The sequence below is a fragment of the Ostrinia furnacalis genome, unplaced genomic scaffold (genome assembly GCF_004193835.3).
Source record: "Ostrinia furnacalis isolate ACB-3 unplaced genomic scaffold, ASM419383v2 OfSCF0397, whole genome shotgun sequence".
Taxonomy (NCBI): domain Eukaryota; kingdom Metazoa; phylum Arthropoda; class Insecta; order Lepidoptera; family Crambidae; genus Ostrinia; species Ostrinia furnacalis.
The window spans coordinates 250,660-263,392 of NW_021130636.1; the positions used below are offsets into that span (position 1 = coordinate 250,660).

Consider the following 12,733-nt stretch of genomic DNA (forward strand, 5'->3'; position numbering starts at 1 on the left):
CATTTTATATTTGTGTAAGTGGTCTGTACCTTATTATATTGCAAAGAGAAACGGTTTATTTCAAGCCAGAAGAGAGAGAGACTTACCTGCACTTGTGGCATTGGAAGACGTTCTCGCCACAGTTGGCGCACACGCCGGGATTGGCTGGCACGGATTGCGAGCATCGTGGGCATTGCAGCGATTCACCTAAGAGAAAAGAAATTATTTTTGTAGGCTACTTACTATGATTCGTGAAATTACACATCAATATAAGTTATAATGTACGTTCGACTTCAAAATTATACGATCGTATTAGGAGTGATTTCAGTAATAGTATTTTTAAACTGTTGTGTTCTGTGGTTGTGCCTATAAATAAATAAAAAAATAACTTAAACCTTTAGTTCTATTGTTGCCTCAAAGCATCGAATAAGTACGAATTTTTCATTTTACCACTGTTACTTACCTGTGGCCTGCTGGTTTTCGTAGAACTCGGCGTACTCCATCATGAGGTTGCAGGCCACAATAGGAAGCGGGAAGTCAACGCGCACCTCTGATTGGCCAGACTGGAGTTGCACGCGCTTTGCTTTGTGCCACATGCCTGTAAAAGGTCTTGTGTTAGTTATTTGAAAGATTTAATCATAAAAAATATCAAATTATCGTTAGCTCATAAATGAGATACATCACGAGTAACAATTTCGCAACGTCTTTGACATTTTGGTTTTGAGTCATTGCTTATACTGGCACGTAAAAAGATTCTGCATTTTGGTTTTAGACGGTTAACTTACATTAAAAGTTAACTTGGATAAGATACAATATGCAGTGCTGCAATGACTTCAAAGCACGATGCATCTTCTGGGCAAGCCCGTTTAGTTTTAAATCGCATCTACCGACCCTCTTTTGAGATAAAAACATGATATTTTATGTCACGTATTGAATAAATAAATAAATCTCACACTCACCCGGTTTATTCTTGAGTTCCTGCACAGCCTGCACTGTCCGGTTGTTGTAATAGAAGTTGATCGTGCGCACCATCTTGTTGCGTTTGATGTCGCCGATGCGCAGGCTGATGCGGCTGATCATGTGGCTGTTGACCAGCTTAACGATCTGCGTCGTTGTCGTGAACTTCGAGTCGATCTGCGAACCGTTGTACACATTAGCTCTTATGTGGCAGCTTTATAGGGCCATTGGCAGGGTGGGGTGCAAGAATGAGGTGAAATAGATAAGGAACTATAGAAGTTATGTGACCAGCTTCACGATCTGCGTCGTTGTCGTGAACTTCGAGTCGATCTGCGAACAGTTGTACCCATTAGCTCTTATGTGGGAGCTTTATAGGTGCATTGGCAGGGTGGGGTGCAAGAATGAGATGAAATAGACAAGGAAGTATAGAAGTTATGTGAGCAGCTTCACGATCTGCGTCGTTGTCGTGAACTTCGAGTCGTTTTGCGAACCGTTGTACCGATTAGGTCTTGTGCGGTCGCTTTGTGCAGCCATAGAAGAAAGTATATTTTATGTATGTGGAAATTGTAGACATTTTAGTGGTAAGTACGCGATTCTATGCTACTGCGTTGCAGCAGCTTCTGCAAACAACTTGACGATCTGCATCGTGGTCGTGAACTTAAGAGTCGATCTACGAAGTCGATTTGTAGGGAATAGGCAGGAGATGGAAAAGGTGGTTTAGGAAAGTTAAAAACAGTTGTAGATATTTTTGGAGTACGTTAGGATTACTTAGGATAAGGTAACGTAAGTTTATTTCATAGTTGCACTTGTTACACACGAAAATAATAATACCGATGCAAATAAACGTTATGAAGCTGAAGAAGCAGTACTTGGGACTTTTTGAATACGACGTTTTAAGCCAGACGATTAATTTACATTTGAATTAAATGACAACTGTGTTGGTATAAATATGTTAGAGCATAGATGAACCACGCTGAACTGTCCCACAAAACTCAATGACAGGGGGGCGCTACCATCGTTCAACTGTATGGTTTCCAAAATGGAAAAATTGGAAGCAGCGATCCGGTATGGATGGTGGCGCCCCACTGTCAATGTCATGGATAGGACAGTTCAGTATTTTGGAACTATAGTCGTGCAAACGGTCGATTGACGTCCTGCCTGAAACGTCTAATTAGAAGAGCCCTTAGCAAAAAAAAGGAAAAGAAAAAAGAAATGGTTGATATGAGAAATGGCCATGAAAAGCGCCACCAACCTTAATAGTGGGCAGCTTGATGGTGGCCATGGGCAACTCCGGGTTGTTGCACACGAGACACGGCTCCGACTCGAGGTAGTATCCGTCCAGTTCCACGTAGGCGCCCAGTGCGGCATATAACGCGGCGTTGCCGTGCGATGAGAGCAGAAGGTTCTGGTTGCGGAGCAACTCTACAGCGCTGCCGACGTATTTCTGCGATGTTGGGAAGTTTATTAATCATAGAATAGTTTTGAAAAGAACCTAAACGATGACCCTCAGTCTCGTTTTTCATAATATAGAATATCCTTAGGATTATTGTGGCGACGTATAGCCAATTTACGGCACTCAACCTAAACATCATAGCAGGGCATGGGCACTACATGCGTATGCGCATACGTTTTGTAAATTTTATGCATGATTCTTCCTCAAAAGATCTTGAATAGCTTCTTCATTCCGAAACATAGTGACGTGTCTCAATTGATAATAATAATCTTTATTTACAAGTTGTCTAAATTGGACGTCACTATACACTTACCTCAGTATCGATGTTGGGCGTCTTGAGCGTGAAGTATCCCAGCAGGTCCACGAACTGGGCCGCCTTGCGCCCGTACTGCGGCAGCGTGGGCCAGATGCCCCACAGCAGGGATACCAGGGTCGCCTGCTCCGGCTGCGACGAGTTGCTGGTCAACACAAACAAAGAGAGATTAATATTATACGATTTAAACACAGACACTATAGTTAACGGTAAACGTTCCGCAGGCGAGGACTCATTTAAGCGGTCATTCTATAAAGGGAGATGCGTCAAGGGGGCGAGGCCGGTGTTGCAGAATTAGGCCCAAAAACAGAACACATTTCTCGTGAAAGCAATGATGACAGCAGCGACGTCATAATGTAAACAGTTTACATTGCTTGCGTAGTACTAAAGATTATTCGTACGTGGAGTGTACCGCAGTGGATAATTAGCTCATATTTTGATTACTTTGTTTGTGTGAATTTCTAATGCGACACTGAGTTTCGAACTCAGCACATTAGTTGGCACCTCTCTATATCTTTATGGATTAAAATAAAAAGAAAAATGTGCCTAAAGGACACGCCCAAAAAGCTATGCCTATCTTCCTACTAGTTGTTATCTCATTTAAAGTGTGATTAATTGATATGATTTCTGAATTACTTACTTATAAATAGCCAGGAGTAAAGCGTGTGCTTGCCAGCGCACGGCTGTTGAATTGGTCTCCAACAAGAATGCCTTCACGAACATTCTCAATTCGTCTTGTGACACCTAAAAACAAAACCGTTTTAAATATACCGCTCAATCAAAAACACAAAAACAAGTGACTAACGTTACGATATTGATTCATACCTGTTTGAGTATTTGTTGCACCAAAGCAGGCACTCTCTGTTCTTGGAACTTGGATCCGTCAGATACATAGGCGTCACTGTCGGCACTACGTTCACGTTCAGGGACGTCGGATGATGGCTGTAAAGAATACAATTTATTAATCTCGCTCCATTTGCGTATCTATGCATGGTTCATAAGCATTATTAAACCTTCTTCAAAACCGTGTGGTTCCAGCACAGTAGAATAAGACCAACTCTATTTCTTGGATGTCGTAAGAGGCGACAAATGGGGAAATATGCGAACATCAGGTCTGGCCAAATCGTCAATTCTCCAGCAGTGGACATTAAATGGCCTGATGATGACGATGGTCTTCTTCAAACAATCTTAAGTTATGTTGTTAATGTTTGGTCATTTGTGATATTGTTATCTTTGGTGTGTGGGTGAAAGGGGTTACACCCAAGGGCTTCCCGTCGCTCCTCCATGCCTATGCCTAGCAAAGCCAGCTAGTTTTTTATGTGACAGGAGGCAAACGAGCAGACGGATCACCTGATGGTAAGTGATTACCGTCGCCCATAGACACACAGCTAGTGATCTCACCTTGGGTTCCTGGCGCTGGTGGTGCGGCGGCGCGCACAGAGCGGCTTGCAGCAGCTGAAGCACTGTGGGCGCGACGTGCGGGTGCACGCGACGGGCCACCGTCACGAGCCATGCCAGAGCTTCGCGGCGTTCCACCGCGCACGTGTGTTGCCAGTTGCCAGTGCGGGCGCTGACGATTTCGGCGCAAGCCTGAACAAAACAAATGGGAGTTTTGAAAATAAAAGTACACCATTTCTTGGATTGTGTCTGAAATCATTATTGGCAATTTGTGTCACCAACTTCCTGTAACTTTAGATGCACCATGAGCTGTACCAGCTTGTCGTAGGTCAAATCAATGGTGAGCAGCGCACGCGCAGCTTACGGTAGCGCTCGCGCGTGCCGCAGAGCAGCAGGAGCAGTTTGCCTTGTGTCTTTGTATAGTCGCGCAGCTGCCGGTAGCGACTTGCGTCCTTATGTCACTGGTCATAAGGTCCAGGCTCGTACCTTGAGGTGCTCCATGAGCTGCACCAGCTTGTCGTAGGCCGGGTCGGTGGTGAGCAGCGCGCGCGCCGCGTTCAGGTGCGTATCCAACGCGTGCACGTCGCGCAGCTGCCGGTAGCGCTCGCGCGTGCCGCAGAGAAGTAAGAGGAGTTTGCGGACTTGCTTCCTGCAGATAATTTTATTTCATTTAGTAAAATTAACAGCAACAATAACATATAATAATGAATTAGATTTCAGAGATAGGCTTGTGTATAGGCACGGTACCTATTCAATAATCACATTAAGAGTAGGCGCACACCGTTGATTTTTCGTCGGCCGATAGTTTAGTCGGGCAGTTAATCAGTATGGGCCATGTATGGGAGTGCTCACACTACGCCGATTCGATTTGGCCGATTCTTCGTACAAATTAAAATCAGGCACAACTATCGGCCAACTAAAAATCAACGGTGTGCGCCTACTCTAAACAATAACATTAGATAAATTACCGAATCAGTATCAGTTATTTCACTTGTCCAAATTGACTTTTCTTTCACTAATCTCCATTGAGTTCAACTCAATCCTCCATTAATGTGACATATCAATGGAGACGAGTGGAATAACCCAAATCAGATATTCTATTGTAACTAACCTGAGCGGAGTCTGCTGGTTCATCATATACTCGCAGAGCAGCGTGCGCCAGCGCGCGTCGAAGTGCGCCGGGTCGCAGTGCTTGTGGATCTGACACGGCAGCCGCAGCGCCATCTCCATCAGCAGCTGCGGGTAGTTGTCGAACACGTCGAGGGCGTGGCCTGGTGTGCAAATATGACCTTTAAAATAACTGTGACAGAGTGCTACAAGCATCAAATATAGACCGCATAAACCGCAGCGCAGCAGACATTTAAAAGATGGACAGATACCTTATAAAGTTACAGGATTGCGCTAGATGCGGGCCACTTCCAAACAGTCAATCTGGAAATCATTGGGCCTACGTTCAGCATTGGAGTTCCTGTGGCTGAAATTACGTAATGGTGAAAAGATTATGATTTTTATGGCATAGTGTTTAACTTACTTTTAACATATTCCTTCACGAAGAAAGGCTGCATGTCTGGTAACGGCTGAGGCGGCAGTGGCTTCAAAAGCTGCTGACCAGTTGGTGTAGTTCCAGTACCTGGTAAAGGAAAAACTGATTGAAATTCTACGTAACTGATGGATAGATAGCAAGTTTGATACGGATAAAAAGGATAAATGTCGAAGGATGAACACCGATGAGAAATCAAATTTTTGATCGTCAAACAAGAGCTGTCAATGGATACTCACTGACAGTCTCCTCCTTCCAGAACGGAACCCACGAGGCGAACAGCCTGTATGCCGCGCTGTTGTGGTATGGCGCCGCCGCGGGCGCCTGCGCAGCGCGCTGCTGGCTGGCTAAAGATGTGCGGTTCCCGGAAATATTGGGTATATTGGAAATTTAGGTGGAAATATTGCCGGCAGTATTTCCGAAAATAGAAATTTATGAGAACGAAGCTCAAATAAAAGAAAGGAAATGAGGAAAAATGTGAAACCAAATAACAAAAATAAAGTTGTATGATACTTCTACTTCTTATCGTGTCGATGGAGTTAAACTAAATTATGTTAATTGGGAATCTACCAAAGGTCCACCACTCGGACAGCTTTTCGACTAACTGCTATACACACGGAGTCAGATAAATGAACCCGTAGGAACACCACACTCGCATACATTGTACCCAGTGTAACCAGACGTGAATAATATAATTATGCTTCAAACAACCAACCTGAATCTGTAGTCTACATATTTTCAAGTCTGCCACTACAATATCAAACGAGTCAAAATGTCCTTCCACTGCGAGACCTTGGGCTCTGGCGGAGGCACAGTAATGGCTTAGTGCAAGAAAGCTTTATTTGTAACTAAGCTTGGAATCGGAACAATATCGATAGCCAAGTGTAGCAAGCCAGACGTAACAAATGTCAACTTTCTACATTCTACTTTATCCCAAAAAGTTTTAGTGCAAAAGCTAGGCGTTGTTTTTCCCTCGACTGCTTAGCGTGCTCTCAGACGCATACTGCTTTTTGGACAAACATGATGATTTAAGCCCATAATATCTTATCGATGTGAAACCTGAGAATCGAACTCAGGATCTCCGGTACAAGGGAGTCCAAATGTGGATGAGTTAGTAAAAGTATGTGATTATTATTAAAGATAATTTCATCGACGCGTCAAGAGGAAGAAAATTCAGAATGCATTCAGAAGCATGCTACATTTCATTATTATGGATATGTTAATAATTGTATAGCATATTGATGTTAGTAGCAATTAATAAAGAATAAATAAGGCAACATGCAACCTTAATGAGCTTGCACGACTACACATCAGTCACCAAACTAGCCATATCTCCCCACATAAATAGAAATAGTATCTTTCTTGATGTGCCGTCGTCCACACTCAAATATGGCAAATATAATAATCACGTTAGTGTCAAATACAAAAGTGGTTATTGTCAGTGTTATTAACAAATAATATCGACACTCACTGGACGTCTTCTCCTTCCAGTAAGGCAGTAGCGCAGACAGCACTCGATAGCAGTGGTGGGGGGCGCCGGCTCGGACTAAAGCCGCCGCTGCCAAGCGCGAGACGTGCGCTGCGCAGGCGCCGCCAGTGACTTCAGCGCGAGTCGCCGGCCCGCCCGTGGCTGACGTCTTCCAGCGGGCCATGAGGACGCCTACGATGAGATACGGTCAAGATTTATAAATAGACGACGATTTCATCATTTCAGCCATAGGACGTCCACTGCTGAACATAGGCCTCGCCCAATGATTTCCACAAAAGCCGGTTGGTGGATGACGATTTGGTGATTGAGAATTGGACTCGTAAGAGATCGCGGGAGTACCTACACGTTTCTCTTATTTTGAGACCATAGATGGCACCGTGCAACAAAGAAAACAACTGTGCGATTGGCGAATTTCCTTCCTATTACTGCAAGATATTTAACAGTTTAATTTTAATATTGTTTAGGTTCCTGCTAAATTCGTAGTGGATTAGAAGACAGCTATCCTGTACTTAACCAAGTAAAAAGTTAAGATACAGAATTTCAGAGTCGACTCGAAAGTATTCAAGATGGTTAACAAACAAATTGATAAAAAATTAAACTCACTGAGTAGTCGCATGATGACTAACTGCAACTCCCGCCTATTCGTGCGCTCATGCACAGGAGGCGTAGTCTCCTCGCCTTGCATATCCAACTCTGACACCAACAGCTCAAGGCGCATAATCGCCAGTTGAAGCTCGCGTCTGTCAGTTCGCTCTTCGGCAGGAGTTGCGTCATCGTTTTGAATGTCTAGTTCGGCTACTAGAAGTTCCAGTAGGCGTTCTAAAACGGCACGGTCGCCTTCGACGCTGGAATCGAGGTCTCCAGCTAACATGAGGACCACCTGTACGAAACATTACACGATGAATAATCTAGTGCAGGCACGAGGGGAAGAAGTCCTTATACAAACAATCTGGGCATAATTGGACGTTTAATAGTTTTGTGAAGGATGCGAAAACATGACATTTGAAGCAAAATCTTTCTTATTCATCTTGTATTTGACCCACAGCAGGAATGGGCGTGGTCCGACGTGGTAAATAGTCTCCGCCCCAAATCAGGTCACGCCCACACTACCACCACAGAATAATAATAAGTACTACGTACAGAAGTTTTACTTCGCGAAGGTATTTAAAAAAATGTATGCTCAATGTCATTAACAATATGGTGTAATTTAGCCTGTCTCAAGAGTCAAGGCCACCGTGCGTGTTTTGTTTTCGATGTAAACTCGCGGAGATAAACAGGCCTGCTACCACTACGAACTCTAGCGACTGTCAATAGACTGGAAAAGTCACGACCACTATAAGGATCACATGTTTTGAAAAGATAAACACTCCATTCACATACCTGTACGAAAGGTATGGCTCGGACACCAGGCAGCGTCCTAAGCGTAGGCAGCGCGTCGAGAGCGGCCGACAGTAGCGAAAGACGTAAGGCATGAAGCTTGCGCGTCTCATTCTCTGCCTCGCTTGCGCGGGACGTCGATGCCACTGGTTGGGACGATGACGTGGATGGGCCGGCTGTGGGAGGTACGAAAAAGTTATAAATGGAACTTTCAATATCTCTTTTAGTCCTTGAAATAAGCGAAGCGTGCATTTCAGCGGGTTAAATGTACTGAATGTACAAGAAGAACATAATATGAAGCATACATTATCACTGTTTCTATTTCTTATCATTAATTAGTGGCAGTGTAGTTAGTGTTTTCTGACTTTATTAAGTTTCAGAAGATTTTTTGTAATACTAGTTTTTAGACTTGCTAGAGTTATGAGGTTTAGGAGTTTCAAGTGACGTGCTATGTCATTTTCAACCGACTTCAAAAAAAGGAGGAGGTTCTCAATTCGACCCGTATGTTTTTACAACAAAACATTTAAAAGGTGAAAAATATTGCAATGAAATATAATTATTAGTATGTCATGTCATGCAGTAAAATGAATACGGACCATGCAATGAATATACTTATCCTACTACAAAGGCACTATAGTATACGCATTCTCTCAAAGTATACTAGCCTGTGATGGCAACAGGCGCGGCGATGACATTCGAAGCGGGCATCGACCCCGTGGGCGGGGCTGACATCTCTCCTACAATACAACATTCTCTTTACTTCTAGAAACATAATCGCTAGGCGAACTATCCATATAAGCAAAAAACTAAAGGCGTATCATTTGCAGATTTTCAATGGCATAAGCCCAGATCGTGCGAGAGCCTCTAGTCTTACGTATCGGGCATGTCAGATATGCCACAAAGCTAACATAATGTCAGCTGTACAGTGGGTTCCAACTTCCAGCTACCCATTGTCGTTTTTTTCTCTCGCTTTCATCAAACGGCGATTCTTTGCGATAGAATGAGATGACATGACCGAAAATAGGTAGCTGGAAGTCTATGAGACAGGCCGAGTGCGAGAGTGTACAGGGTAGCTCTCGCTACCACTCGAGGTGTCTCGCTATCACTCACACGCTCTCGCTCCCGTGTTCACATTTGGGGCTGTCTCGCGAGACATTCGGGCGAGTCTGGGCGAGAGCTCTTGGACGAGACTTTGACAAAAGTATACATTCAGCATAACACTATTGCGATCAAATTATTCCCTAAATAAAAGACCTATTTGATAAATCAGGAGTACTCACCATAAGCGCTGCTGCGTCCAGAGACGCCGCCAATGCTGTCGTTGCTTTCGGAACCGGCGGAGCCCGGGGCTTCCGCGGGCGAAGTGCGGAGCGTACTGCCGTCCGTCGCCGCCGTGCTGCCTTCGTCGTCGGACCTGTATCAATTGGGGCTTTAGATTTGTAGCCAGTGCAGCCAGAATAAAAGATAAGAAATGATTGAAGACAAAGATTGTTTTTAACAGAGGATGAATGGCTTTTGTGTAGAAGTGGGTGGTGACAGATTTTCTAGATTCAAAACTTACATAATAAAATAAAGTTTCTCAATCTTTTTCGAGTAATTTCACTAACACAAAAATTATGTTTCTTCTCAAACCAACAAACTTAGTAACTAAGGTTTTATTTAGCTGATTGTGTAGAAGTGGGTGGTGACAGATTTTCTAGATTCAAAACTTACATAATAAAATAAAGTTTCTCAATCTTTTTCGAGTAATTTCACTAACACAAAAATGATGTTTCTTCTCAAACCAACAAACTTAGTAACTAAGGTTTTATTTAGCTGAATATAATTTATATGAGTCTATTCTATTCGTTTACAAATCAATCTTCGCTCACTTTGAAATATTGTAATGAATACAAATGTCATATTGTAAAGTATAGCACTGTACATTATTATCCTGAAATGTAAAGCAATTTTTTCATACGAAATTACTTTTTATGCATTAATATATTTCTACATACCCAGCCGGAGAATGCGTAGCATCTCCAAAGGCAGGGGCGGGCGGCGGCGGCGCGGTCGGCGCAGGCGCAGCGCGTCGCGGCTGCTCTTGCAGCGACAACGCAATGGCCAGTTCCACCATTGTCTCGTCGTCCGCGTCGGGCGGAATGTCCAGTAACGCTTCTAGGCCTAACGAATTATTAGAAATCATTTAGTCTTGGACATACTTCGTGAGGATAGGAGAATTGACTATGAAAATGGAAATGGATCAGAGAAATTTGCAAGGAGTTAAGAAAAGCGCCCGGGGAAAGGAGGCTAAAGCAAGTACCAGCGCGCTCTCCCGAGATTCGGTATGTACGCCGTGAGGCAGGAAGAACCAAGGTTGGCGGTGGGCTTTGATCGTAGCATCAGTTTTAACTTGGAGTAGGCCTAGGATGCGCACCACGATCAACTTTTATCGAGGCAATTTATCGATTTTGCACGATACATTTGCTGTATAAAATAGTCGATGTTAATATGGAGCGCATCCTTGTTTGACTGAAAACAATTTGAAATTCACGCAGGATAAAACCAAAAAACGATGATTGTAGTCGAGTATTGCATAAAAGCCTTCAGTTCAAGGCTTTAAAACAGTTGATCTATTATTTTTTATCTTTTCTATCCTTATTTAGGCACTCAAGTCGTAGAACTTAATATAATTATTCGATAAGGAAGAAGTTAATTTCTTAAAAAAGTATTAGAGTAGATAACTTACCACCATCAGGTGCAAGCAACACCATCGGTTCCAGCGAATCGTCTACTTCCATAAACTGGTTCTCTTGTTGTTCGTCGCGGTTCGTGCTGAAGTCTGTTTCGGAGACCACCGCCTCGGTTATGGAACTGGTCGGCTGAGCTGTGGTTACTGATGACCCAGCACCTAATAAGTAATTATGTAATTTACTGTCTTAGTTTTATTGCAGCAAGCAAGGAGATCACGAATTTACAGGCGTGGCCCTACCCAACACAAATCATCAGATTTATCATTGAAACTTCGGCATATTTTGTACTTTATTTTCTCTTATATTCTTAACCAAACCTTCTGAGAGAAAATGTTAGATTTAGGTGTCATTGTGTACTCGAGATACATACCAGGTGTATTAGGTGGCGATGGGATGTATACGCGACGCCTCTTGACACGCGGTCGCAGAACTCTCATGAGTGCGGCCTTGGCGCCGAAGCTTATGCTTTGATCTTCAGCCAATAACAGGGATAGATAGATTTGATTCCCGAATTCAACCTGTAGGGAGACAATAATGAGATCATTACTTGTGCGTAAGGATAATAAAGAGGGCAATTTTTAGTGTCATACAAAAGATTGTCTGTATTGTTGAATGGGCTAGCTATTGTCATTTACGAAAGCTCTTGCAGCCGGTTCCACTCTAGTTCGCTCAAGTTTCTACCCTTACCCTCTAGGTCCAAGACAGCTAATATAAACACTCACACATTCAGGGTCGGCATGTAACTGACGACAGATGACTAACCGCGCCGTTCTTGCAGCCGGTCACCTATCCCCGCTCCTTTAGGGCCAGGACTATAGTCTGGTCTGCGAGCACGTAGAATTCTGTCCAATGACCCCAAGCTACCCATCCTTAATTCCTTCCTTGCGGGCGCCCGTCGCACAGTCGCTTTACCAATATTACTGGGGTATACTCACGCATTCCTGGTCAGCGTGTAACTGGAACGCGTGCACGGTGTCTGCTAACGCGTGCAACGTGTGCTCAGCGTGTCTCAGCCCATACTGCAGGATGCCGGGCGGGCCAGCGCCACTCTTGCAGCCAGCTAACCGCCAGAGTACGGTGGTAAGTAGAGCGCATAGATGCGGCTCGCGCTCGTCCTGTTGCTGCTGTTGGAGCTGATCCAGCCGCCAGAATATTGACCAGTCGCCTGCAAACGAAATATAGATGAAGAAGTAACGAATTATGGGTTGAGTTGCGCTGCTTAGCCAGGATAAAGAATAAAAAAACATGGTCTTCGCATACCTACAGTGCGTGGTAGGGAATTGCAGATTTGTAATTTTTGGAAGAAAAGTGATGATGTGTTCTTTTTGGTCGCTATTGGTGGGATGACGAAGGATCGTTGTTCGCATGTACTCCATCTAACTTTTATGCCTTTTACCAAGGTTACAATCCATGTTAAATGAAGCTCACGCGGGTGCACGCACGCGAATCTTTATGAGCAGTGCTGAGGCCTGTGGCGCGGACGCGTGAGACAGAT

At 43.9% G+C, this 12,733-nt stretch overlaps 1 protein-coding gene across 1 annotated transcript in view; it reads right to left on the minus strand.

Annotated features, from left to right (window-relative positions):
• Nucleotides 1-12,733, minus strand: part of LOC114363167 (E3 ubiquitin-protein ligase-like protein poe) — a 63,035-nt gene that overhangs the window by 13,714 nt on the left and 36,588 nt on the right. Inside the window, exons 50-69 of the mRNA XM_028318814.1 lie at nt 12,174-12,403; nt 11,609-11,756; nt 11,235-11,396; nt 10,504-10,669; nt 9,787-9,920; nt 9,172-9,243; nt 8,510-8,682; nt 7,733-8,009; nt 7,112-7,300; nt 5,632-5,730; nt 5,212-5,371; nt 4,587-4,749; nt 4,104-4,292; nt 3,528-3,644; nt 3,343-3,446; nt 2,703-2,847; nt 2,189-2,380; nt 939-1,113; nt 443-577; nt 87-186 (exon numbers count right to left, since the gene is read on the minus strand). Coding sequence (XP_028174615.1) covers nt 87-186; nt 443-577; nt 939-1,113; nt 2,189-2,380; nt 2,703-2,847; nt 3,343-3,446; nt 3,528-3,644; nt 4,104-4,292; nt 4,587-4,749; nt 5,212-5,371; nt 5,632-5,730; nt 7,112-7,300; nt 7,733-8,009; nt 8,510-8,682; nt 9,172-9,243; nt 9,787-9,920; nt 10,504-10,669; nt 11,235-11,396; nt 11,609-11,756; nt 12,174-12,403 — 3,130 coding nt within the window. The remainder of the gene's footprint in view (nt 1-86; nt 187-442; nt 578-938; nt 1,114-2,188; nt 2,381-2,702; nt 2,848-3,342; nt 3,447-3,527; nt 3,645-4,103; nt 4,293-4,586; nt 4,750-5,211; nt 5,372-5,631; nt 5,731-7,111; nt 7,301-7,732; nt 8,010-8,509; nt 8,683-9,171; nt 9,244-9,786; nt 9,921-10,503; nt 10,670-11,234; nt 11,397-11,608; nt 11,757-12,173; nt 12,404-12,733) is intronic.